This window comes from Orcinus orca, chromosome 13 (assembly GCF_937001465.1).
Source record: "Orcinus orca chromosome 13, mOrcOrc1.1, whole genome shotgun sequence".
Taxonomy (NCBI): Eukaryota; Metazoa; Chordata; class Mammalia; order Artiodactyla; family Delphinidae; genus Orcinus; species Orcinus orca.
The window spans coordinates 70289685-70316668 of NC_064571.1; the positions used below are offsets into that span (position 1 = coordinate 70289685).

A 26984-nucleotide genomic window follows, 5' to 3' on the forward strand; every position below is an offset into this window, starting at 1 on the left:
TTCAGTCATATCATCAATTTTATTGATACTTCATTAAAATGTGTTACAAATAAATTCTATGAAGACTTGAAATTAAAAAAACAAAAAGATTGATTTGGAGGATGAAGAAGGTGGAGCTACATTCAGTGGGAACCACTGTACCCTCACATGCTGAGCCCTCAAACCTGTCATCAGTGCCAGGTCCTCTTGGGGGGAGAAAGACTTCTGGTCTCCCGTGGAATAGAGGTCTCAGTCCCACCCTGGACTGTCGTAGTGCCAAACCTCTAAAACCAAAGCAGGGCACAGTCCTCTCAGATTGCTGAGAAGAAATCTTGAAAATGGTTCTCAATGCCCACATCAAATGAGGAATCTCATGATCAAAGAGCAGCCTGTCACAAGAAGACATGATACCAGTTTGATGCCATGACCCACCCTCCACAAAGGTCAAGGAGAGTTTTACATCATTTCCCAGCAGTTTGTCAAACCTGGTTTGGTCCAAACAGGGATGGACCAAACCTTGTATGGGAACTCAGCCATGCCAGGGGTTTGCATTCCTGCTTTTGATTGCCACAGGGCTGGCAGGCTTCCTTCCCTCTGGCTCCCACTCTCAGGAAGCCGTCCACAGCTGCTGGTCACTTGTCACACACTATCCAGGAGGTGGCAGCATTTCAATGGTAAAGCAACAGATCCCCAGGCTGTGGCTAACGACTTCAAAGTTTGATAGGAATTGTGTCATTATTTCCCAAAGAGTTAACTCCATCCAGCTACAGTGAAGTAGTAATGGGTAAAGGCTTGTAATGGGCTATAAGGAAATAATGGGACTTCATACTTCCTATGCTAGATTGGGACAATTCCAGGGAAAATATTTATAGCAGGCACTCAACAAACATTTATTGCATATACCAGGCACTATGCAAAATCCTTAGAAATGTCCTAAAGCAGACAAAGAGATTTGCTTTAAAGTCCACTCACACCCCTGACCTTTCTTTCCAGAATGATGTTCACTGTACCACTTATTTACTTTTTCCCCAAATAAATAAGTACCTATAGCCAAGAAAAACTGTTCCCAATACCAAAGATATGGAGACCAGTTGTCCAAGGCTGGGGTCTGCCTGCAAAATTCATGCCTGCCACCTGGTCTTCAAAATCACCTGAATCTTAGGCTCACCTGGTAGAAGACTGAAACTGCTCTCTAGCCCTCTCTTGAGATCCAGACCTCTACATTCAACTGCTTTCTGGACACCTTTACTTAGATGTCTTAAAGGGACATCAAGTTCAACTTGTCCAAATGGAATTCACGATCTCCTCCACCTCCACCTGGTCCTCCTCCAGTGTCCCCTCATCTCAGCAAATGACATCATCGGCCATTCAGATATATAAGCCAGTGATCTAGGAATTACCCTCCAGCTTCCTTCCCCCTTCACTCCCAGACAATCCATCACTCAGACTCAGCCATTCTACTTGTTAAAATATTGCAGGGACCCCTTTCTATCTCTGTATCTCGATCTCCACTTAGTTCAAGCTGCCATCATCTTTCACCTGGATCTCTGCAGCAGACTTCTGACTGGTCTTCCTGCATCCTCTTGCCCTCTTCCATCCTTCCTCCAACCTGTAGCTTAAGTGTTCTTTTAAGGACCCAAATCTGACCACTTCACTATCACTAACATCCCAGTGGCTTCCCGTTGTTCTTTAAATACAGAGGCAGATATGATACAGAATTCCTGGGGAGGCCAGGAGAGACCAGGGACACCCTGCTTACAGATAACCTGTTGCGTTCTTGCTGTAACAATATTTTTTTGTAATGACTAATAACCTTGCTTTCGTTTCTGTGAAAAGGAGACTAGATCACTTTGATTTCTGGTAACCAAAAAACTGCAACCCATACAGTTCAGGAGGGGGTAATTAGCCTTCTGGATAGAAACTTTTCAAATATCCTAATGACACTGTAATGAACATCTTGAGTCAGGTGAGACCCCAAAGATGAATTTGCCTAGAGCTGAGTGGGCCAAACCTGGCCTGCCACCTGTTTTTGTTTTTAAAATATTTATTTATTTATTTGACTGTGCTGGGTCTTAGTTGTGGCGTGCTGGATCTTTAGTTGCGGCATGTGGGATCTAGGTCCCTGACCAGGGATGGAACCCAGGCCCCCTGCATTGGGAGCATGGAGTCTTAGCCACCGGACCACCAGGGAAGTCCTGCCACCTGTTTTTATAAGTAAATATTTATTGGAACACAGTCACACTCATTCATTTGTATACTGCCTATGCCATTTGCACTCCAATGGCAGAGCTGAGTAGTTGCGACAGATTATATGGCTTGCAAAGCCTCAAATACCTGGCCATTAATAAAAATGGTTTGCTGACTGCTCTAGAGGTTCTCCATTATGGGCCGCACATTAAAATCACCTGGAGTGCTTTTAAAAGGGATCAACTCAGAGATTCTGATTAAATTGATCTGACATGGGATCCTAGTATTAGAATCAAAAACTTCAAAAATTTCCCTAGGTAATTCTAATATGCAGCTACAGTGGAGAATCACTGATATAATCCAGTCTCCTCTCACAGGTAAGTCGGCCCAGATGTCAGGATATGTCTCCTTTTTGTAATGAATAACAACTACTAATATCTACAAATCCCTGTAAAGCATATCCATCTACATGGTCTCATTTTATCCTAGAACAAATCCAAGGTCCAAAGAGCAAAAAGCGTTACTGTCCCTGCTTCACACATGACAGAATTCAGGCTCAGGGAAAGGTCATGTCCCCAAAGTCTCCTATTTAGTAAAGAGAAGCTAACACTCACATGCAGGTCTTTTGAAACAAGTCCACTGACCACTGATATTAATTGTACAAGTTACATATTTATATTTTATTTTGGCCAATGGAGTCCTACTTGCTTTCATGCTCTCAAGACACAGGACCATACCTACCCCTCCCACAACATTTAGATATCTGCCTTCCTAAAGCAGACGATGCTCTGTGTAGTCCCTAGGATTCCTCAAGGTCACTGTGAGGGTAGAGTGAGGAGGAGAGGATTGTATGCATGCAGATATGTGTGTGTACATCCAATCCCCATCCATCCCCAACTCAATTCAACCAGAGCAGGCATATTTTTTACCTGTTCAAGTATTAGGGTTCCACATACAATTCTGTTTGAATCAGGAGTTTCACCTTTGAAGACCACTGATCTGGCTCAGACCTCAGTCCGTGGTTTTGATCCAAGGTGGCACAGACACTCTGCTCCCGAATTCCTGTCACTTCTTACATCATCAACAAGTTCTTCCCTGTTGGTCTAAATGAAGTCCAAAATAATAGTTTCTTATAATGCCAATACTGGTATTGTTTTTTGAGAAATCAGACTTATTTTTAGTAGAACAGACATCTGTTAGGGTAACTGAAGTTTCTTGTTACTGCTTCCTGCCCACCTCATGCATCCCATATAATCCATATTGGGAAAGCATCATCCTCATCCACTCCCTCTCGCTGGGCCACAGCCTTTCTCCTGCCTGCTCACTATGTCTGCCTCCAGCATAATCCACTGGTTTTCCACCTTGCTTCCACTCTTAGGCTTTCCTTTCCTGTGGAAGTGAGGCACTGATGATGGGAAGTGGGGGACGGGATGGGAATAAGACATATTCTTCATTTCTTCATGTTTCCAGGGAGGAAGGAACGTTTATTCCCCTCTCTACAGAGGTGAGAAACCCAACAGTGGGCAGAACACATCCAGCTTTTAATTTTGTGACCTTATCTGCACCTTTCCACAAGAGGAGGAGTGACTAACCTAACTGGTCAGAGTCCAGGATTTTCAAAGAACTGAGTTTTTATCAGCATCAGTGCCTGAGTGCACGAGGTGTGCTGTGGTCCTGAACTGTGTCCTCATAAGTCAGGGTCTGTTCTCAAACCTGGCAGGAGGATTATAGTGCGAGGGAGTAGGAAGCCCCCAGTGTGTAGATATCTTTTTAGTTCCAAGAATGACATAGACACTCAGGGTTACACCCTGGCATGACCTCATATTTCAACACTTATTTGAGGAGGCAATTACCAGTGAATCCTAAAGCCTAATTGCCAGAAGCACCCTATTGCTCAGTAAAAGCATAGTCCCTAAAGCTTAAGACAGACACTGTAGCCTTAAATAAACATGAGACATCTTCAAGTTCTCATTTAACAGAGTCATGTCTCTCACTTTACTAATTCTCAAAATATACGGTTCCTTTTTACATACATACACAAACACTTTTAAACATAAATAGCAAATTCAAAAGAATCAGATGGGTAGATAAATTTAGGAAGCCAAGAGCACAGAAGAAAAGGCCAGTCACCAGATTTTACAAATGATCATCTGAACTCCTTCTCTGGACATTCAACTTGATATATTATCCTAAATATCCCATGTCACATGGTCCACAAGGTCTTCCTTTAGGATTCGGAAGCAATCAATAGCCATACTTATCATTAAGATGGGTCCTGCCATCTCCACTTTGGCCTAGATCAGAGTAAAAAGCAGACAAAAAGCAAGCATTTTAGTACCTAAATTTCTATCATTAGTATATTAGAAACCCAATCCATAGAAAAAGCAACCTGTGATAAGCATATGGGAAAACAAGCATCTCATATATTGCCTTGAGGGTACAGTAGGAACATAAACTAGTATAATCCCTATAGAATGCAATTTAAGGTCTCTTAAAAATGTTTGTAGCCTCTGATCTAGCATGTTGACGTTTAAGAATTTTTTCCTACAAGTACACCTTTACACTTGCAAAACTACACATATTAGAGGTTACTTATTGCAGACTTGTTTGTAATGGCAAAAGACTGGAAACACAGCAAATATTCATTGAGGAAACTGGTTAAATAAATAAAGGTATTTCCATACTATAAAAAAGAACTATGCTACCATTACAAAAAAAAAAGAAAAAAAGAAATCTATAAGTAGCTATGGAAGGATGTCCATATATTATTAAGTGCAAAACAGTAAGGTATAGAATATGCTTCCATTTGTGTAAAAAAAGTGATGAAATATTATGTATTTTATTGCTTACATAGGCATTTTACATTATATATATAAGAAGTCATAAGAAACTGATATTTGGTTATCTTTAGGAAAAAAGTGAGTAGCTAAAGCACAGCTAGAAGACTTTTTTTTCCCCTCACTTTAGAGAAAATTTAAAATACATGTAAAAGTAAGGAGAAAAATATAATGAACCTCCATGTACCCAGCACCCAGCGTTAACCATGATTGACATGTGGCAAATCCTGCTTTATCTCTTGCCTCTCCTCTATCTTCCCTCATCCTCCACCACTGGACTATTTTAAGGGAAATCCCAGGTATCATTCCATCTGTGAACACTTCTGTACATATTCCTGGAAGACAAGGACTTTTTCTAAAAAACATAACTCAGTATCACTCACACTTTAAAAAAAATTAACAATAATTTCCTAGTATCATCACATATCTAGCTAGTGTTCAAAATTATCTGACTGGCTTATAATTTTTTTTAATAATTGTTTGTTTGAATAAAGATCCAAACAGAATACCCAAATTATATTTGGTTGATATGTCTTTTAGATCCTTTAATCTACCCAGAAGGGAGACTTTTCCACTACATACTCTTGTAATGTTCTTATACTGAACCTTAAATATATATTACCTATTCAGAAACCTAAATAAATAAATATTAGAGGAAAAGAAAAGTAAAAACCATCTACCTTCAGGTGGGACCCACACACAGTAATCTGGATCATCTTCTGGATAGTTGGAGGAAAGTGTCAGTGGAAGCTGCAAAAACAGATAGGTTATTTTATTCAAAAGAATTTTAACTCTAAGAATTATTGTCCCTATCCCCGTGAGCAAACAAAAATTAACAGAGAACAGCTTCCACTAATGATCTTGACATAAGTAACCAAAAATGGGGGAGCATTCTCTCCCTGAATCTTGATTTTTTTTCCACAAAGCCTCAACAAGCTGATTTTCAGCCAGTGAGAGTGATGTTTTTTCTACAAGAGGCAGTCAAGACAGGTGTGACTCTAAATGATATAACCTCCACAGAGGACAATTTGACATTTGCCTTTTGACTCAGGTGCAGAAGAGTTAACAAAGCAAGCCTGACTGCTATCCTTTGAAAGGCCTGTTTGAAAGGCTTGTTGGTGGCCATCTGGGAACGTGGATTTCAAGAGGGTTCCCACTACCCTAACTGACAAAGAGTGGCCCACTGGGCCAAAACTGTTCGTAAAAACAATGTGGTTTATGCTGAACACCTGCTTTCCTCCTAGGACAATGGAATTTGGGTAGATGCCAGGCAGGGTATACCTATGTGATCAGTACCCAATATAAATCCTGGGTACTAAGCCTCTAATGAGCTTTCCTGGTTTCACAAGTTGTCACTCTTTGTGAGGGGAATTAAGCACATCCTATGTGACTTCACTGGAGAAGGACCCTTGGAAACTTGTACCTGGTTCCCCGGACTTCACTCCATGTTCCTTTTCCCTTTGCTGGTTTTGCTTACTATTCTTGTGATGTAATAAATCACAACTGTAAGTTCCACCACATGCTAAGTCCTGTGAGGCTTCTTGTGAATTACCTAGCCTAAGGGTGGTCTTAGGGACCTCCCGACACCAATTCCACTTCTGGGAACTTACAGTATCCATACAAATTATATACACATAAGGTTATTCATTATAGCACTGTTATAATAAAAGACTAGAAAGAACCCAAGTGTCCATCGATAGACACCCCCCAAAAAAATGAAGTCGATAGAGTACACCCACACAGTGGGAAGCTCTCAGTGCACTGATAGACAATGATTTCCACCACAGGTTAAAAAAAAAAAAAAAAATCACAGTGTAGCATGCAGTATATTACATTCTACCTTTTGTGTAATAAAAAGAGGAAAATAATATATTATTCAAATGTCTTTGTATGGCATATTAGGATATGAAGAAAGATTCAGAAATTAATAAAAGAGGTATCTGAGCAATTATAAAGAACAGAGCAGATAGAGACAAGAATAGAGAATCCAAAAATTCAAAAATACAAATAAAAGAGCCCAGATTTCTAGAAGAGAGGGTAGCAGGCAGCTGGGAATTCTGCTAAGATAATCCCTGGATTCACTCTTCTGGACATGGCCCATGGCAAAGGGGTTCATTTTTACTTTCAGAGAAATGAAGATTATGACTAAAGCACTTACTTTGCCTAGACCAGGAGCTTTCTTTTTCTTCAATTCATCTCTTCTTTTCTCATATTCATTCTTTGATGCTAATTTATGAAAAAGAAAAAAAATAAAAGAGGCAATAGCTATTTCAGAAAAATAAAATGGAAAAGAAAAATTCCTCCCTAAAGAGCATTATAATTATTGAAAAAAACATCACAATCTAATTCTCAAAAATTCCTTCTACTACTGTAAAGACTATATAGAGAGAACTGTCCCTTCGTTAATAACCTTAGTTTTCAAATCCTAAGCCTAAATTTAATCACACCTTTCGAAAAGGTAAAGGAAAATGGGGCTGACTTTACTATTTTACAATTTAATCATTACAGTTAAAAGCAGTAGAAAACCGGAAAAAAACAGTCCTTTTAATAGCCCATCCTTTCAACCAATTTATTTTAATAATGTTGGAATCACCCCCATGATAGGCACATATTCAACCCTGGGAGATGTAAAATTGTAGAGAGCTTTGCATGGCCAGAGGGAAACATGAAGGCATTAGGTGCTTTGGGGGTCAGGGGGGGAAACCCAGGAGACAGAGGAGGAAAAGAAAGGCAAACAGGATGGCACCAAACATGAACCTCTCATATATTCCAACTCTGTCCACAGCCCTGGCAGCAGCATCTACCCAGTGTCTGCGCCTCTCAGGTCAGCTGCCACCCCCTCCTCTGTGACACCAGTTGGCTGCCTGTGTGTGGAGCAGCAGTGGAGTCTCTGTGCTACTTGCCTGAGGGTTCCTCACACGATGCAGCTGTCTCACTAATCTCTTGGTAACCTTTATCCTGTTCCACTTGGCTGAGTTGAGACATGTTTTCTATAAAATGCAGAACCAAAGCATATCGTATTACTTAATTCGTGGTGGGGAACCAAGAAAACAAATCAAAAGCAAGAAAAGCTAAGTACCTACATAATCATCCAGTTTTACTATCATTAGCTTCAACTAACCTTAATAAGGTTTTCAATAGTAAATGTGTCTCCAGAGGTCTAACAGAGAACCACCAATTTTCCACTTCAAAAACTGGCCAACTCTGAGGTAAAACTTTTTAGCAATACTTACCAAACCCTTAAAAATGTACATATTCCTCGGCCTAGAAATTCTACTTCAAGGAACATATTCGAAGAAAATAATCAGAGATGAGCACCAAGATTTATTATATACAAGTATGTTTATAATAGCAAAAATTAACAAATAACTTACATGTATAATAATGTGGAGTTAAGTAAATTATGGCACATTCATGTAATGGACCACTTTGCCCCTTATTAAAATCACATTTTAAAAGACTATTTTAAGACATAGAAAAAAATAGGTTATAAAATAGCATGTACAATACAATCCCAATGTTATTTTATTAATAAATTAATGAATGCCTGGAGTAATCCCTAATTAGCTGCAGATTTACTAATTAATGTATCTTATAAACCAAATTTTTAAATCTGCTATTTTTATTTTATTTTATTTATTTTGCGGTACGCGTGCCTCTCACTGCCGTGGCCTCCCCCGTTGCGCAACACAGGCTCCGGACGCGCAGGCTCAGCGGCCATGGCTCACGGGCCCAGCCGCTCCGCGGCATGTGGGATCCTCCCGGACCGGGGCACGAACCCGCGGCCCCTGCATCGGCAGGCGGACTCCCAACCACTGCGCCACCAGGGAAGCCCTAAATCTTCTATTTTTAGACACACATATTTACTTCGGTCCCTTAAACAAAAAAAATACAGTACTTACTGCTCGCCTCCCCACTGACCTGTTTATGTAACACCTTTACAATGGGTGGATCAAAGATTAGACTCTGCAAAAAGGATGCTTTCCTTTTTTGAAAAGGCCAAGCATTGTGCCAAAACAAAGGAAAATGCAAAAACAAAAGATTTACTTCTCACAGATGAGGAAACAATAACTTTTCTGTGTCTAAAACAGCTGAAGGTGACTCAGGAGAAGGTCTACATACCAGGCCTAGTGTTTTTACATGGACTTGCCTGGTTTGTTTTGGAAGTCCATATGCACACATTCCCATACACATTTAATGCCAGTGTTTTTTGCTTTTCCTCATGCTCCCTATTTTCTGTGCAGTCTTAATCTTGCTAAGCAGTTTGGCCAACCTGCAGGAAAATAACCCCTGCAGCTGACAAGGGTTAAGAGGATACTAAAAAGATAAACAATAATCTCTGGGCGTGGGAGATTCCCCTTTTCTTCTTTGGACTTTTATGTATGATCCGAAGTTTTTAAAATGAACATATGTGCCTTTTACAATCAGAAGAAAACATATTTAAAAACTAATCAATTCCCTCTTTTATATTTTTCATCAGCCCTTCGTTGAGGTGGGTGAATATGACATGTCAGGTTCTCTGCTAGGTACCACGGACAAAAAGATGAATAAGGCATGATGCTTCCTGAGAAGTACATCCAGTGGGTACAATTATGTTTAGCCTCTGTTTCAGGGACAGGGGAGAAATGAATAAGGGGAGGCTTACCCCGAGACCACCTAATCAGGCCCCATCATCCACCCTGTTCCACTGCCCTCCAATCACAGAGTGGCAGCAGCTCAGGACTGTTCCACAGCTGCTGTGGTTTCAGATTCCACAGCTTTCAACTGTCCATAATTCTGGAACACACTGGAAATACTTGCCCTTATTTTACAATGAGGATAAATAATGACTGGCAATCAAAGAAAGACCAGGAAAGAATGTTTCCACAGAGTCAGGTGTATCACACATCACAAAGTGTCACAAAGCCAAAATGCACAGGCAAGAACTGGCTTTGCTTTTTCAAACCTATCCACAATGAATGTATATGCCCACTGAATAGCACAGGAAGGAGAAAGAAGACATTACCATGATTTTTTGTTTCTTTAGAACATGTGAAATCTGTGGGAGGACCTGTTTCCTGCACTGCTCCTTCTGGCTCTATCTCCTGCTGCAGCCTACTGCTCCCCGCCTCCATTTTCTTCTTTTCATGCTCCTCCTTTTCTTTCTCCTCCTGCTCTTCCTCCTCCTCCTCCTCCTCCTCCTCTTCTACTTCAGGCTCATCCTTCATTCTCATTAGAGTTGGAGGGAGTTCTGGACGCTTGGGGGGTAACTTCTATGAGGGAAAAAAACCCATGAACAAGCAGTTCTACAATATGACAGAGACAAATCTTTTCAAGAGGGTTAAGCTAAATGAGCAGAATGTCTAACTTCTCTAGGCAGATCAACCCTGCTGAAGTTTGTTGGAAGGAGGACTTTCACGTGAAATATTATCCATCTATGAATCCTTAACAAGTATGTTTGTTAATTTCTAGGGTCAAAAGAACATGAAGTATGAAACACTTGAAACATCTTGTAGGGAACAAAAACATTTATTCCAGGTATGATTTACTGAGTACCAGCTGTAGGAATTCTGTCCTGTTACCCCTCATGATATTAAATTCATTACAAATCTTTATTCATTAAAAAATCTCCTAGGGAGTAAATCAGACACACATTTCTAAAAAATATATCATTTGTGCAGCTTTTTCATTTTAGGTTTAACACAATTTCAAGGAAACAAGATATGTAAATCAGTAAAACAGATCCTGAAGAAAAAGAAATTTCTTGAATAAGGTCAAATATTCTAATCAACACCTTTCAATAAAAGTAATTATTAGAGGGCTTCCCTGGTGGCGCAGTGGTTGAGAATCTGCCTGCTAATGCAGGGGACATGGGTTCGAGCCCTGGTCTGGGAGGATCCCACATGCCGCGGAGCAACGAGGCCCGTGAGCCACAACTACTGAGCCTGCACGTCTGGAGCCTGTGCTCCACAGCAAGAGAGGCCGCGATAGTGAGAGGCCCGCACACTGCGATGAAGAGTGGCCCCCGCTTGCCACAACTAGAGAAAGCCCTCGCACAGAAACGAAGACCCAACACAGCAAAAATAAATGAATAAATTAATAAACTCCTACCCCCAACATCTTAAAAAAAAAAAAAGTAATTAGAAAAAGTTGATCACAGCTTAAAGAATAGGAAGAAGGTACCAAAGTATGTTAGGTATATCATTTTTTAAACATAGGATTTAGCTCAGTAATCCTAAGGAGAGCTTTTTAGTAAAGAGTTTTTCTTCTAACTAAAATACCCTCTCCCCACCTCACAGAAAAGCTTCCATCACAGGTAAACCACATGGTTCTCACTCAGGACACATGGTTGGGACTTCAGACCTCTGCCACCAGAGGACAGTTTACCCTAATTCAAGGTGTTATGGACTGAACTGTGTCCCCCCAAAATTCATGTTGAAGTCCTAACCACCAGTACCTCAGAATGTTACTTATTTGGAGATAAGGTCTTTAAAGAGTTGATTTAAGTTAAAACAAGGCTGTTAGGGTGGGGCCCTAATCCAATATGACTGGTGTCCTTCTAAGAAGAAGGAAAGTCACCAGAGTTGCAAGTGCACAGAGGGATGACCATGTTAAGAGGTCATCAAGGCAACAAGAGGGCAGCCATCTGCAAGCCAAGGAAATAGCCCTCAGAGGAAACTAACCCTGCTGGCATGTTAATCATGGACTCCTAGCCTCCAGAACTGTGAGAGAATAGATTTCTTTTGTTTAAGACACCTAGTGTGTGGTATTTTGTTATGGCAGCCCTAGCACATTAATACATAAGGTTATGCTCTTTGGGGTGATGAAAACCTTTTAAAAATTGAATCTATAAATAAGGATGTACAAAGAGCAAAAACATACATCAGTGAAGTATTAGAGGATAGTAGAAAGATCACAACTCAAGAGATATAAGACCTGGATTTGATTGCATCTAGCTACTTAACAATGGTGTGATCTTGAATTTAACCTCTCTGACCCTGCTCCTCAACTGTGGGCGGTAATAATTCCCACACATCATAAGGTGTTGGAAGGATTAAACAAAGTAAGAAAAACCATATGGCAGAACCAGGTATAGAGATTATGTCACTACCAAGTGTTAGCTGACTCTGAATATTACAACATCTAACCACCAGGAAAAAAAGCAAAAAAACCCAAACAAACCCAGAAACCACAGGAGACCCTTTCTTAAACGCAACATTGATCACAAATTAATAAACTGGTATTCTAATTCACAAATCGGTTACATGCAAGTTGATTCACATGAATCGATTCATCAATTCTTGATAAGCCTTGGCTGAAGAGAAAAATCCAAGAACCACGTCCTGGGAAAGATGTGATCATACCAAGCCCACAGCCCCTTTTAACATGACTGTGGGATAAGTCATCTGAGTTTTGAAAAGAAAAGAGATAAATTAGCTCAGGATAACTCAAGAGCTAAAAGTTTTAACACCTTGACCCACAACTTACCCCTATTGTTCCAGTTTTTAATTTGAATTTGCTTCCTCCTTTCATGGCACCAAAGAGAGGCAGTGTAAGCTTTTTAGCTTTGTTTTCTCCATCTGTAGCCTGACTTTCAGTTCTAGGAAGAAAGAATAATTATCTATTCCAGTGAGGCCAAGGATTTATCTAAAAATACCATGGTAAACAAATTTTTGGCACCACAAAACTTTCCACAAAGTGAACATTTATGCATACACGAATAAGAAAGAGGTATTCAGGCCAGCAAAGTTTGAATGGACAACACTGCTGATTGTCACAGACACAGAGGTATTAAGGGCAAGATAAGGATACTACCTTAGTCTAGCAATTTACAACATGCTACATGACTTCACATTAATAAAATGATGCCTACAGTACACAGGTCACTGGCAAAGGAGAATACACAGGCATGCCCCATCCCCACTAAATGGCAGGAGATGGATCCATGGTGTAAAGCCCTATTTGCCATCAACCTCTGAAGAGGACTCAGTGCTTTACTTACTTACCTGGAGGCCACACTTATCATAACCACACACCAACAGCTCTGAGCACAGAAGTTTAAAAAAAAAAAAAGTATGTGTAAAGGGTGCAGGAGGCAGGATATCCTGTGTAGTGAGTGACAACAAAGACTTAATGAGAGACCCCACAACTGGCGAGCTTGTCAATGTTCTCAGTGGCTGAATATAGTTATAAAAGTTAAGCACATGAGGGTAAAGCTGAGGAAGAGCAAAGAGAAGAGATTGTAGAAATTAGAAAAGAGCAGCGGAAAAAAGAACAAAGCAAAACAAAAAGGATGGCAGTTGAGTTGACAAGACACTCAGAGAGTAGTCAGAGGTGACAATGACAAGATAGCATGAGGAGAAAGAGGGGAGAAAGCCCTATGCTTTCTTCACATTGACTACAGGACAACCCTGCGTTCTGGAATATAAGGACAGCACTGGCCCTCCTGGCTCACAGGGACCCATACAAGAAACTGACTACGCTGCTCAACCCTGAAGCCCCATTTCCACTCCTGCCTTCTTTTACCTAAGTCTTACCCCCTCAGTGGTGCTCTTGAGCCTAGCCTCACCCCACTTCTGTACCAGAGACAGACCCACTGCCTTGCTGAGGCCATCAGAGGAAATCCTGCCTGCCTGGCCTTAAAGACGCTCTGTCAAACATCCCTCACATCCCTTCCCCACAAGCGTCAGGAAGCATGGAAAGGCAAAGGCAAGAGCAACACAGATATTTTTCAGCTCCATTAAATAGCTTGGCTGGCCTGGAGGACATGCAAAGACTCCCAAAGGAGAAGAAAAAGTAGAAGATGGGATCACAATCAAGAGTTGCTTGTGGGTGGAGCAGGGGTGGACTTAGGTAGGAAGTTTAGAAGTTCAACCCTCAAGTGAGAAGAGGAGGGAGCAGATACACAGCATCTGAAGGCCAGTATCCAAAGCAAGAAAGGGAGGAGGAACAAGGCAGACACACAGACAGCAGGAGGGGAGGCTCTGGAGGAAGCTGATGTATGTTTTCTAGCTCAGAACACCTCTCAGGGCTGACTTAGCAAATTAAAGGATTACACAGTTGGAATTAAAATTCACTGTTAATTTGTCTAACCTGGGCTATGGCTCCTGAGCTTTTACCTTTTCTCCACAAAAACGATGTCACAAATAGTTGCTAAGTATATCAATGATAGTAAAAATTACGACAATGATAATACATATGCCAGCACTTTACTAAGTGCTATTCGGTTAATCTTTGCAACATCATTATTCTAATTTACAGATGAGGAAAGTGAAGATCAAAGAAGTTACATAACTTGCCTTAAAATTCCCAAAGACTAATTGACAGAGCTGAGAATGAAACCCAGGAAGTCTAACTCTAGTGCTAATCTACCTCCTCACTGTAACGTAACTCAAACATCATTTGCAGCAAATAGACTTCTGTAGACTGATCTATGCATCACTGTATTAAATATCCAAACTACATATAAATCTTTGAACAAACCTGCTAGTAATTTGGGGATACATCTTCTGTGCAGATGACCAAGAGCTCCAGAAATGGTTGGCCATTACATTTTTGTAAACAGAGGTGCCTCTCAATTGATAGATACTCATCTATGCAATGCCCCCAGAATCAAGTTACAGGTTTTGTACACGGGGGTGAGGGGCTGAATAGACGCTACTGACAACCTAAAGCAGCACCGTCCAACAGAACTTTCTGGAATGATGGAAATGTTCTCTGTCTGCGCTGTCCAATACAGTAGCCACTAGCCACATGTGGCTATTGAGCACTTGGAATGTGGCAACTGACTGAAGAACTGAACTTTTAATTTTGTTTAATTTTAATATCACATGTGACTATTGGGTGCTGTCCTGAACAGCACGGACCTAAAGAAAACAAGAAACCTTCTATATTGAACTACCTTCATAAGTGAGTGAACGTACCTATAGGTAATACCAGTTTTTGAGATGCCCATCTGCATTGTGTTTATTGAGGGCTGCTTACTTCTACAACCACCTACTCAACATTTTCAAAATTTGTTGACACCACAGAGAAGACAATTTTAAAATATTGTCAAGTTGAAAGACTGGATTTCTCTCTCTCTCTCTCTCTCTCTCACACACACACACACACACACACACACACTCACTCACTCACTCACTCACTCATAAATACTAGCCACGTCTGGGAAAAATTATTCTTAAAATCTTGTTTACAAATTACTCAAAAATCTTCTGGATGTCTGCAAATGGATTTGGGTTAATCTCTTCCAATAATTTCCCCTAAATCAAAGTTAACAATAAGATCGACTTCAGGGGATTATGCTTTTACCCCTTTTTAAGGAAGAGATTCCAATTTTAAAAAGTATTTAAATATAGTGAAGAGTTATCAACTGGTTCTTAAGAATGACAGATATAGGCATTAAAATGACTATCTGTACTCATATCTTTTCATCTGTGATTTTAAAATCATAGATAAAAATGGTATTACATTGTAGTATTTGTATTTCTCTTATTATGAGTGAGGTTGAGTTTATATAGTTAAGAGTTATTTGTATTTCTTTTTCAGTGGCCTTTCAGTTGACATCCTTTGCCCATTTGTCTCTGGTGAATAGGTCTTTATATATTAGGGAAATTAACCTTTTGAGCATGTTGCTCTTTAAAGAAGTTTACTCTGCACTAAAAGTATTAAGTAAAAATTTAGAGCCCTCCAATGAAACAGGAATCAATACAGTTTTCCTTAAAAATCCTGTAGTGGTCTAAATTTCACAAATAAACTGGGTTTTTAGTTACTCCATGAAACCACTGCCTTCTGTGCTTTAAAGAGTTTCTTATAGTCTCTTTCTAGTCCATAGTGATTACCTAAAAAAATAAAGATATAATTCAAAATGTTATCTTTGTGAACATGCTTATTTAAAATTCCAAGTATAACTAAGACTTACTTTTTTAGTTCTGGGATCTCTGCTGGCTTTACAATTTTTATCAACCCTTTAAGTCTCTGCTGTTCTTTTCTCAGTTCAAAAGTTCTCAGGTGAAGTTTCTTCCGGGACACACCATCTAATGCACTCCCTGATTTCATTTCTGACATGAACGCATCTAAAGAGTCCTGAGATGGTGACTCTGACAGAGCTGTCCAAGAAAGGGATAATACATGTTTAGAAAGATGGCACCAAATATTTTAAAATTCAGCCCAAGTTTCCATAGAAAAGTCACTAACTTAAAGCTGGACAGAGGACATTACTGATATTAGGAATGAGGAAACTGGTTATACCTGGGAGATCTTAGAAAGTCACTTTGCCTCAATGGGCTTCATTCCCCTCATCTATTAAATAAAGAGGTTGAACCAAATAATTTATAATGTTCTTTCTAGTTCTAAAATGCTATGCTGCTCCTTAGAAAGGCTCCATATCCTGTAAATCTTACTAACCAAAGTAGCCTTAGTACCTAGGAAAGTGCACTACACACAGTAGGTGCTCAATAAATATTTGTTTAATGAGTCATTACCTTACCTGTGCCGGAGGCTTTCAGTCTCTCAGAAATTTCAGAGAGTTCCTTTTCAGCATCATTTAACTTTGCAACCTGTAACACCCAAATTAACAGGGTTAGCAAATGTTTTTCTTCTTTCGAAATGTGGTAGCTTTCCTTTTCTTCCTCCTCTTATTTTAATTATTGTGACAAGTTTTAAGAGGATTAATTCAGAAGTCCATTTAAATCTGCTCCTCATGGAGTTAACATTTTTCATTTGTTTATTTAAATCTAATTGAATAAATATCTGAATTAAAGAATCAAGAATTAAGCAGAAGGAATGTACAGAACACAGACCTTATTTTACTCAAAAGAAAGAACTCAAGGGACTTCCCTGGTGGTCCAATGGTTAAGAATCGATCTTGCAATGCAGGGGACGCCAGTTCGACCCCTGGTAGGGGAACTAAGATCCCACATGCCTCGGGGCAACTGAGCCTGCAAGCCACAACTAGAGAGCCCACGTGCCACAACTAAGACCCAACGCAGGCAATAAATAAATAAATAAATATTTTTAAAAATAAGAAAGAACTCAAGACATTTGTTTTCAGTGATGAATCAAAACAATAGATGTTACATAAAGTTTTAAGCTCTGAATACTACTTAATATAGTGAAAATACAGGTCATCTTATGATAATTCCATGGAAGATACACTGTTTAAAACTACAGGCATAGCTCATTTTATGGAGCTTTACTTTACTTGCACCTTGCAGATACTGCATTTTTACAAATTGGAGATTTGTGACAACCCTGCATTGACAGAATGATGGTTAACATTTTTTAGCAATAAAGTATATTGAAAATATACATTGTCTTTTTAGAGATAGTGCTATTGCACACTTAATAGACTATAGCATACCTTTTATATGCACTGGGAAACCAAAAAGTTCGTGTGACTCACTTTATTACAATTTTCATTTTATTGCAGGGGTCTGGAATTGAACCTGCAGTATCTCTAAGGTGTGCCTGTATTACCAAACTACACTCCTCAAAATTCCTTTCACGATTCTTGGCTGCCAAAAGCCTAGAGTCAATTTCACCTCAGAATGTCCCAATTTGGAACTTTTTCGTTTCTTTTTTTGGGGGTAAGATCATATCCAAAGAATGCTCATTAATGGATCACTACCCACCTAGAGATAGATATAGTCTCTAGCAACAAGCCAAACTTTTTTCCAGCTTGGATAAGACTAGTTGTTTGTTACCATCAAATTTACAGATCACAAAAATTATACTTCAGTACTAGATTTCAATGCTACTGCTTTAAAAATTATAAGACAAATCTAAATAATACATTATTTTATTTAAAAAATTAAACTACCACAGCTATTTCTATAAATAAAACTTGCCAATGATTCGAAGGTCTCTGGCTTCTCATCAATCTTCCCAGCCTTCTTCATTCGGTTCAGACGCTTCTTTTCAACCAGGCCAGTCCGATCAAGAAACGTGTCATCATCACTATCATAAAAGTCTTCATCTTCCCAGTTCTTGGCTTTCCTTTTCCGAGATACTAGAGGTAGATAAAATAAATGATAATGAATCAGGTTAAAAAAAAGAAAAAGAAAGAAGGCAAGTAGACAAGCAGCTTAAAATATCACCATCAGTTATTAAAAGAGAGGATTCAACAAGCTGCCAAACTACATATAAAAACAAAGAGCTAAAAAAAAAAAAAAAAAAAAAAAAAAAGGGCTAAACCTTGAAGACATTATTACAAGTGAAACGAGCCAGACACAAAAGGACACAATATTGCATGATTCCACTTACATGAGGTACATAAAATAGTCAAATTCAGAGAGACAGAAAGTAGAACACTGGTTACCAGGGGTTGGGGGGAGGAAGAATAGGAAGTTACTGTTTAATGGGTACAAGGCTTCAGAATGGGATGATGAAAAAGTTCTGAGATGGACAGTAGTGATGGTTGCACAACATGAATATATTTAATGCCACTGAACTATATACTTAAGAATGCTTAGGAACTTCCCTGGTGGTCCAGTGGTTAAGACTCCATGCTGCCACTGCAGGGGGCATGGGTTCGCTCCCTGGTTAGGGAACTTAGACCCTACACGCCGCGTGGTGCGGCCAAAAAATAAATTTAAGAAGAAAAATTTTTTTTAGATGCTTAGAATGGTAAATTTTATGTTATGTATATTTTACCACAATAAAAAAAAAAGTTAAAAAAAGGGCTAATTTATTTAATGAGCAAAAGCTCTCAAAAACCAATTAGCAAAAAAGAAAAAAGATAAATGAGGAAAGGACCAATAATCCAAAAGAAAATTTTAAAAATAATAAAAACAGTTCACAAAAAATGAAATACAAACGCCCAACAAACATTTGAAAAGATGTTAAACTTTTTTTAATTAAAAAACACAAACTAAAATAATGAGATACCACTTCTTACCTATTAGACTAGAAAAAACATAAAAAGATTAATAATGCCTAATTTGGTAAGGATATGGGGAAATGGACTCTCAAACAGTTGGCTGGAATGCATACTGACACCATCTTTCTGATGGTCAATCTTACAACAGCTGTCAACATTAAAGATGCAATTAATCTAGCAATTCTACTTAAAGGAATTTATCCTATACATATCAATGAAACATTGTAACCATGAAAATCTAGAAAGCCCACCTACAGGGGACTATGGTAGCTATTACTTTTTTTGTCTACCCTATGTCATCTTACTCCCCTTGTTCTGTTAAAAGTACCCCCTTTCCTCTAGAAAATTCCTCCCCCATTCCATCTGGATTAGGGGTAGTCATGTGACCAGAGCCAGATCAATAAGAATCTTTCCCTCATAGTTACACTTAGATACAGGGAAAAAGAGGCTCTCTTTCCAATGAGGTTATTAAAGAGAGAAGATATAAATCCAGGGCTGTAAGCATCCCTCTTTTCCGTGTGGGGTAAGAATCTGTCTGCAAAATAAAACCATGCATTCATGAGACAGACTCACTCACAGATACACATGTATAAGTTGTATGTGTCCTGGTGATACTGAGTTCCGGTTCTGTAGCACTAAGTTCTGCTTCCAGAACTTGAGGTCCTGGTTCACGCAGTTCTTCCTTCAGTCCTGTGAGGTACTCTTCCCAGCTTCTGCGGCCAATAGCCTTTCCCCCTAAGCTAGTTTGAATCAGGTTTCTATTATTTGCAACCAAAACAGTCCTTATTAATATAAACCTGATAATTTCAGGTTAAGATGGTACACTGAACACACATATCTAATTTTGTTCTCGTCCCATACTCCACTAAAACTGCAGCAAAGAGATCTTTTTTTTAAAGACACTAATCTACAAAGACAGGGAGAATAGTAGTGGGGACAGTGACACCAAATTTTTGGAAATTAAAAAGCAGACAGGTAAGTGGAAACTAACTTAGCAGAAATAAAAAATGGATCCTAAACCAACAATGGGGAAAGCTGAGAACCAAACTGATTATACTACAGAATCCTCAAAAGGATCTGGAACTGGGGCTGGATAGTAGTGCTAAAATAAAGAGGACTGAGTAAAAGCTGATTGAGAAACAGATCCTTCTCCCTGGCTACTCACCTCCTTCCCACCCCCAGGAAAAACACAGAGTTTAAGACAGAAAGTCTTTGAACTATGGGTTGACTAGTACAATTGAGGACATGGGTACGTACTCTCCTGAAAAGAGCTGAACGTTGAGAACACGCTCAGCCATCTCCACCATGCAGCACTAGGAATGCTGGCAGCCAGTCCTCTCCCTTCATGCAGGAGACTGGAAGAGTACTCTCTAGGGAATCTTGCCAGCAGAAGAAGGAAAATCTAAGGATACTTACATGGAGAGTTCCCCAGCAAAAGGCCCACCCACATCATCGTATAGTGTTCCTCAGACTTAACAAGCCCCACCTATATATTCCAAGCTGCCGACCACACTTTTTGTCCCTATATAACTATCTACAACCAAGAAATACATGACATCTGAGAAAAACCTCTACCATGCACAATAGATACCAAATAAACAAAAAGAAAAAAACAACCTGGAGAAAACTGATTAGCAGAGAGATGAGACATTAATAATCCACGAACAACAACAGGATATTATGTTTTAAAAATGAATATTCAAAGAACAAAAATGAGCTTTGGAAATTAAAATCTTGATAGCAAAATGAAGATAGAAAGATAAAGTTGTAGAAATATCCCAGAAAGAACAAAAAATACAAATAGAAAAGAGAAGGGAAAAAAAGATAAGAAACTTAGATGATTGGTCCAAGAGATTCAATATCTAAAATAACAAAATTCCAGAGAACAGAGAAAACAGAGGGATGAAATGATGGAATGGCACAATTCCAGAAATGTTCCTAAACTGATTTCCAGATCAAATGGACCCAACAAGTACCCAAGGGAAATGGATGAAAATATACCCACAGAAAGGTACATCATAGTTAAGTTTCAGAGCCTTGAGAACAAAGGGAAACTTACAAACTTCTAGTGAGAGGGGGGAAAAAAAGATGACATACTAGAGATCAGGAATCTGAATAGTTTAGGACTTTGATAGCAACACTGGATGTCAGGTAAGAGCAATGCCCTCAAAGTTGTGAAGGAAAATTACTTCCAATTCAGAATTCTATTCCCAGCCAAATTATTAACCAAAAGTGAAGCTAGAACAATTATATTTTCAGAGTGGAGGTTTTAATAAAGTTGACTTGCTATATATCCTTTCTTAGGAATCCACTAGAGGATGTCCACCAAAACAACAATAGATCAGGAAAAATGGAAGATGTGAACTCCATTGAAGATTATATCTGTGCCCCCTATTGTTGTACCAGCTTTCTATCCTGCCAAAACTACAGAAAGATGTGCTCCACTAAAACAAGGGAATAAACCAAGAAACATGAGAATCTGAGAATCACAAAACAGAAAATCCATCCCTGGAGAATGAGAAAGGAAATCTCAAGGAAGACAGCAAATGAAGTCCCAAATGACTGTTCTGCAGCAGGCCTAGAGAGTGGTCATCCTTAAAAGAATGAGAAGAGTCTTCTTCAGGAGAAATGTCTCCAAAACAGTCAGAACTGATAAATTTCTTAATGTGATTGACCATATAGAAAGACAACTGAAAGGCTACTGAAAGGTGTGGGAAGAATGAGTACGAGGTACCAAAAAAATCAAACACATGAAACACATACACAATTATTAAATTTAGAAAAACAACAAAAAAATAAAACTGCTCAGTGGTGACTAATATTTGCATAAATGTAACCCTGTAAATATCAAATACTAATTTAAGTCAATAGATAATGTTTAAATGAATCAAAATATAATAGCATATTCATGTTTTTTAGAAATATGAATTTTTTTAACATTTATTCTTTTTTTATTGAAGTATAGTTGATTTATAATACTGCATTAGTTTCAGGTGTACAGCACAGTGATTCCATTTTTGTTTTGTCTTGATTTTTTGCAGGTTATATTCCATTACACGTTATTATAAGATACTGGATTAGAAATATGGATATTTTTAAAGGCCAGAAAAAATAATTGAAAGAGTTAAAAGCCTTCTAGGGATGAAGATTGGGGAGGGGCAGGACAAAGAACAGGTATATTTAGTTATAAGCCTTTGGTAGTTTTAAATTATATGTAAGTTAATTTGCAATAAAATTAATTTTAGAATAAAAAATAATTATATACCCAGACAGATTTTTAAAAAATAAGGTAAATTTAATGCAATGACATGGGTAATGTCCATGATACATTCTTATGTTAAAATGTCACCAAAGAATACTATAAGTAACATAAATGCATTTGTGTATGCGTGGTTTTTTTTGTTAAAGGATCTACTTCTGAACACACATCTATAGAAAATGTCTGGGAGAATACAAGTAAACAATGGTTACTTTTGGGTATGGAGATAGGGAATTTTTTCTTTTCACTTCATAGAATTCTGTACGATTTACATTTTCGCCCTAAAAAGAGGTTTTGTAACCTTATGTATTAAATTTCCCTTCCTTCTTTCCTTTTTTTTTTTTTTTTTAAAGAAAAGTGTTCCCACGTACTCACCTGCCTCCTGACGCAGCAATCCCAAAGTATCAAGGATTCGACAAGCTTCCAGTGAGCACTGGATCATTGCCTCTTTTTTCTTTCCTGAGTGAATAGCCTCAGCCACTAGCTGTTTTCCAGTTGAATCATCCACAGGTAATCTGCATTGGTTTGGGGGGAATTATAGCATGGCACTAAGCTCCAATTCTCATGAAAAAAATTAATATCTTATGATAATAGTCATATTTTTTGAGATGGCTTTTTTTTTTTTTTTTTTTTTTTTTTTTTTTTTGCGGTACGCGGGCCTCTCACTGCCGTGGCCTCCCCCGTTGCGCAACACAGGCTCCGGACGCACAGGCTCAGCGGCCATGGCTCACAGGCCCAGCCGCTCCGCGGCATGTGGGATCTTCCCAGACCGGGGCACGAACCCCTGCATCGGCAGGCGGACTCTCAACCACTGCGCCACCAGGGGAGCCCTGAGATGGCTTTTTAATCTCTCAGTTCATTTTGTTCTATCTTGCCAAGGTTGGACTTCAAATCTTTTCCTTCCACCTTTTACTCATCCCACCCTAACCCCAATGTGTTACTAAACTATCAAGGTCCAAATTCAGGAATAGGCTAAAATTAAGATTAAAGTTGATCTTTGGGTTGTTGTCTGTAACCATAAATTAAACCTGAAATTGACCACTTTCCATAAATGGACGTTAATGAGAAAAGAACATACCTCACCCTGCAAAGCCAAGTGCTATGACCCTGTTCATCAAATTCATATTCTAATTCTTCTCCTGTGGAAGGAAGAAAGACAAAACAATTTTAATAGCATCTGAAAGTTACTAGTTGATACAAAGGGAAAAGACAGCAAAGGTTAAGTAAGAATATAAAGTTCTCATACCACATTGAATACTAAATTTCAAAGCATTTCACTTCCAATTCCTAGAAATTATTATCTGATAATAAAATTAGAATGAGCTTGAGGCAGAGAAAAGCCCAAACTCAAATCAAAACAACTCTCCATACACAGGTTTGTCCCCTAAATAGGAGCTTTCACACTTATAAGTTGTAGACTTAGTGTTAATTTATCATGGTTGCCTAGTTTTTAGAAGCATAAATATTAAGTGCAGAATGCAAGCAGTTTATATATATATTTACACTCATACACACGTGCACACATACACATAGATGTTCTCTCAAAGCATTTCTACTGAAACTATTCTCTGTGGAAACATTCTTTAAATCATACAAAGTGAAAATCTATGTTAAGAATTACAAAAGATCAGGTGAATTAGAAACAAAAAAATGACAAGAAGTTGGGTCAATCTCCCCACCACCCCAGTCCTGGATCTTCTGAGAAGAAGGGGATGAAGTCAGGCAAAAGTACTTCCTTTTTTCCAAGATGTGAAAAAATAACAAAATTCTTACTATTTTCAAAATAAACCTGAAGCAACTGACCACACAGGCAAGAACTGAACAAGGAGGAGAGCAGATAAATTACAGCATTTCTAAGTACCTGAAGATCTGGAAAACCACCCTGTTGTGGATACATTATACTGGCAGTGTCAGAATCTGTTTACATACCTTCTCGGTCAAAAAAACCTTGGAGAGCCTTTTTTGGATCCTTTATATAAAAGGCCTCTCTTTCCTGCTGAAACTCTAAGACAATGGGGTTCTCTTCAGCCTCATCCTCTACAGCATCTTCTCCTACAGGATACGGGAAAGAAAAGACAATCAGACATAAGAGACTATCTGAATGACACCCATTATCCCTTCAGGCTGAATGAAGATACAGTTATCAGTGATGAAAAGAAAGGTGGGGGTGGGGGGGAGGAGGACAACCACAAGACCATCAGTATGAACATCTTCAGGTTTTCTAAATTGTGTGACAAGTTAAAACTTGTTTTCATGGCACCTTATTTTTGTTCTCCATCACTATATGTATTGATATTTTAAAAGCAAAATTACCTACCACATTCTCTATGTAAAAAAAAAAAAAAAAAAATGAAGTTCCTCAGCCCAGCATTCTCACTCTCTCACACCCAGGTCTAATACTTTGTCTTCAGTATAATTTCCCAATACTTATCATATCCACCAACAGACTGGTCTACTTAGTACTCCATTACAATCATCAATCCCTGCCCCAAATACCACCCCAATGCTCAGCTTCTTAAGGGCTTCTTTTCCTTTCCTTCAAGTCCCAGCTCAAAACCCTTCTGTTTATAAACTTATAAACTGTCCCAAAGATCTGTTAATGCTAGCCAACAGAAATATAATGAAAGCCATATATGCAATTTACATTTTCTAGTAGCCACACCAAAAAAGAGAAACAGGTGAAATTATTATCAAGGAATATACATAAAATATTATGAATATTTTACATTCTTTTTTCACACTAAGTCTTTGAAACCCAGTGTGTATTTTACATTTACAGCACATGTCAATTTGGACTAGCCACACTGTAAGTTCCCAATGCGGCTGATGACCACCATATTGGATAGTGCAGGTCTAGGTCCTCAGTGACTGCTCCCTTCTCTGAACCCTTACCCTAGCATACTAATGGTTTCTAGCTTTTGTTTGGCACTTACCACAAGTAATTTCATAAGATTTATCTGTCTTCCCAACAACATAGTAAGGCCATCTTCTAGCTTTTCAAAATTCTAGCTCCTGAATACCCGTCCTCTAAAATGTCTGGTGTTATGGAAAATTCAATTTATTCCTCTGATTAGATATTTTCACATTTCAGGGTATTTACCCAAAGTATGAAAAATTCAAAAGAACTCCTATACTGAATAACATTCTGTTTTATTTGATTGAATGTAGTTTCACCCCCTTTAGCAATAATCAGTACTTAAATAAATTTTAATGGTTAAAAATAATAAACTATACACTGAGGAACTTTTGAACAAAGGAGTGCACTGTAAAACACATTAAAAGAAATCAATAGTACTCATAAGTCAATTTTTTAGCATCAGAAAAGTTAATAAATCTGAGTTTGAGTAACCTAATGTGCAAACTGTATTTGTCCTATCAATCTCAAAGAGTCATGAAAGCTGTATGATAAAAAGAAAAACAAAAAACCCCAAATAAAAAAACACCAAAAAACATTTAAGCGAACTAGTAGAAATGAATTTAAAATATTAACCTCTGGCAGCAATTTTGATTCCTTACCCATTCCCCAGGTGCAGCCCATTTCATCATCTTGACTACTAGTATTTCTCTTTCTTTCAGCTGTATCCGTTTCCTCTTCTTCATCTGAGTCTTCTCCCAGCATCTTCTTTTCCAACATCATTTGTTGCTGCTTGCGCAATTCCTTCAATTGCGTTACTGTCAACTCAGATTCTGCCTCTCGGTCTTCCTCTGGTCCCTGATGGATCAAGCAAAAGAATTCTTTTACAGTTGATTGTTAAAGTCACTTTCAGAAATATGGCAATGTGTACAGAGGTCTGGAGATGAGGGGCCAGATTTCTCCACTTTTGTAATCGCTGACTGAGACAATCTCCTAACTTAGTGAAAACTTAACGAGCTCAGGAACGCAGCTGGGTGCACTCCAGAGACTGCAATTCTAGGTTTTTCTACTTACCTGAAAAACAAAGAGCCGGGTGCTGCCTCCAAAGCGAAGAACATGCCCGACGTGGACCCGACAATAGGTGCGGGGGGGGATGCGGGTTTTGTTAAGAAAAGTGCCATGGGTGCTTCCCAAATCGTAGAGGTAGAAGCCAGGCCCGTGGCCGTCGCATTCTGCCTCGGGACCGGACACCCTGTGCTGCAGCACAGCGTGGTAGCGAGACACCGAAGGATGCTCCAGGCACACGTCGCAGCTAGCGAGCCTCCCGAAAAGACAGCAACTCATCCCTTTCAAACTCCGAGTGCCAAGGATGGTGCCGCCCTTCAGTGTTTCTAGGCTGTAGGGGGCCGTGGCGGGGCCGCCCCACGGAGGCTCTCGGTAAGGAGGAGCCCGGGCCGGGCCGCCAGGGGAAGGAGCCGCTGTGGAGGGCCGTGGCTGCTCCTCCGCTGGACCCCTAGTCTCCCCGCTGTCCAGCAGGGCTGGCGGGTCTTCAGGCTCCGCGGAATCGGAGTCCGGCAGCGCTGTGGGCCCTTCCTTCTTTACCTCCTCAGGGTTTGAAGGATTGGTGGCCGGGGCTTTGCCCCGCACCGCCGGGGGCAAGGGCAAGCCTGGCTTCTTGAAGTCGCCATTGAGCTCCTGCGAAGCCAGCTGCTCGGACTGAGACGGACCAGCAGCCATCATCAAGCGCGTGCAGCGTCGAAATCTGTTCCAGGGAAACCTCACCCCCTCGGTCTCTACATTCCTCTCCACACCTCCCTCTCCCCAGCCCCCAGCGGCTTCTCTGGCAGCGACGGTAGAGTTGCTCCTTCACGACCTACAGCGTTGTGAAGAAGTGAGTATCCTGGGAAGTTATAAGAAGAGGAAAGCAAAAAGGCGGTCGAGGTACTGTCGCAATGGGGACATCTTTAGAGGTTGCAACTGGGTTATAACGACTTCCTGTGGCAGCGCCCG

At 39.5% G+C, this 26984-nt stretch overlaps 1 protein-coding gene across 2 annotated transcripts; it reads right to left on the minus strand.

The window, feature by feature from the left end:
* On the minus strand, positions 1–26931 carry SLC4A1AP (solute carrier family 4 member 1 adaptor protein). 2 transcript variants are annotated; one of them, XM_004268160.4, is made up of 14 exons: positions 26049–26927; positions 25637–25832; positions 24050–24172; positions 23199–23259; positions 22496–22635; positions 17831–17991; positions 16471–16540; positions 15904–16090; positions 12471–12582; positions 10009–10255; positions 7907–7993; positions 7162–7229; positions 5684–5753; positions 1–4460 (listed from the first exon to the last, which is right to left on the minus strand). In XM_004268160.4, exons 1-14 carry the CDS (start codon positions 26712–26714, stop codon positions 4411–4413), a joined length of 2238 nt encoding a protein of 745 aa, XP_004268208.1. In that variant the 5' UTR covers positions 26715–26927; the 3' UTR covers positions 1–4410. The 2 variants fall into 2 exon arrangements, with proteins under 2 accessions (XP_004268208.1, XP_049552278.1); XM_049696321.1 differs by having other exon boundaries at positions 3096–3269; positions 26049–26931.
* Positions 26932–26984: the final 53 nt, after the last annotated feature.

What these genes read in the sequence shown, in the direction of transcription:
- SLC4A1AP (XM_004268160.4), bottom strand. Translation starts at nt 26,714, where the DNA reads ATGATGGCTGCTGGTCCGTCTCAGTCCGAGCAGCTGGCTTCGCAGGAG. An exon ending in CAGAGACCTTCGAATCATTG is followed by an intron (nt 16,541 to 17,830) that starts GCAAGTTTTATT and finishes TGGGTGTTACAG; the next exon opens with GTTGCAAAGTTAAATGATGC. An exon ending in GAGATCCCAGAACTAAAAAA is followed by an intron (nt 12,583 to 15,903) that starts GTAAGTCTTAGT and finishes CTTTCTTCCTAG; the next exon opens with AACTGAAAGTCAGGCTACAG.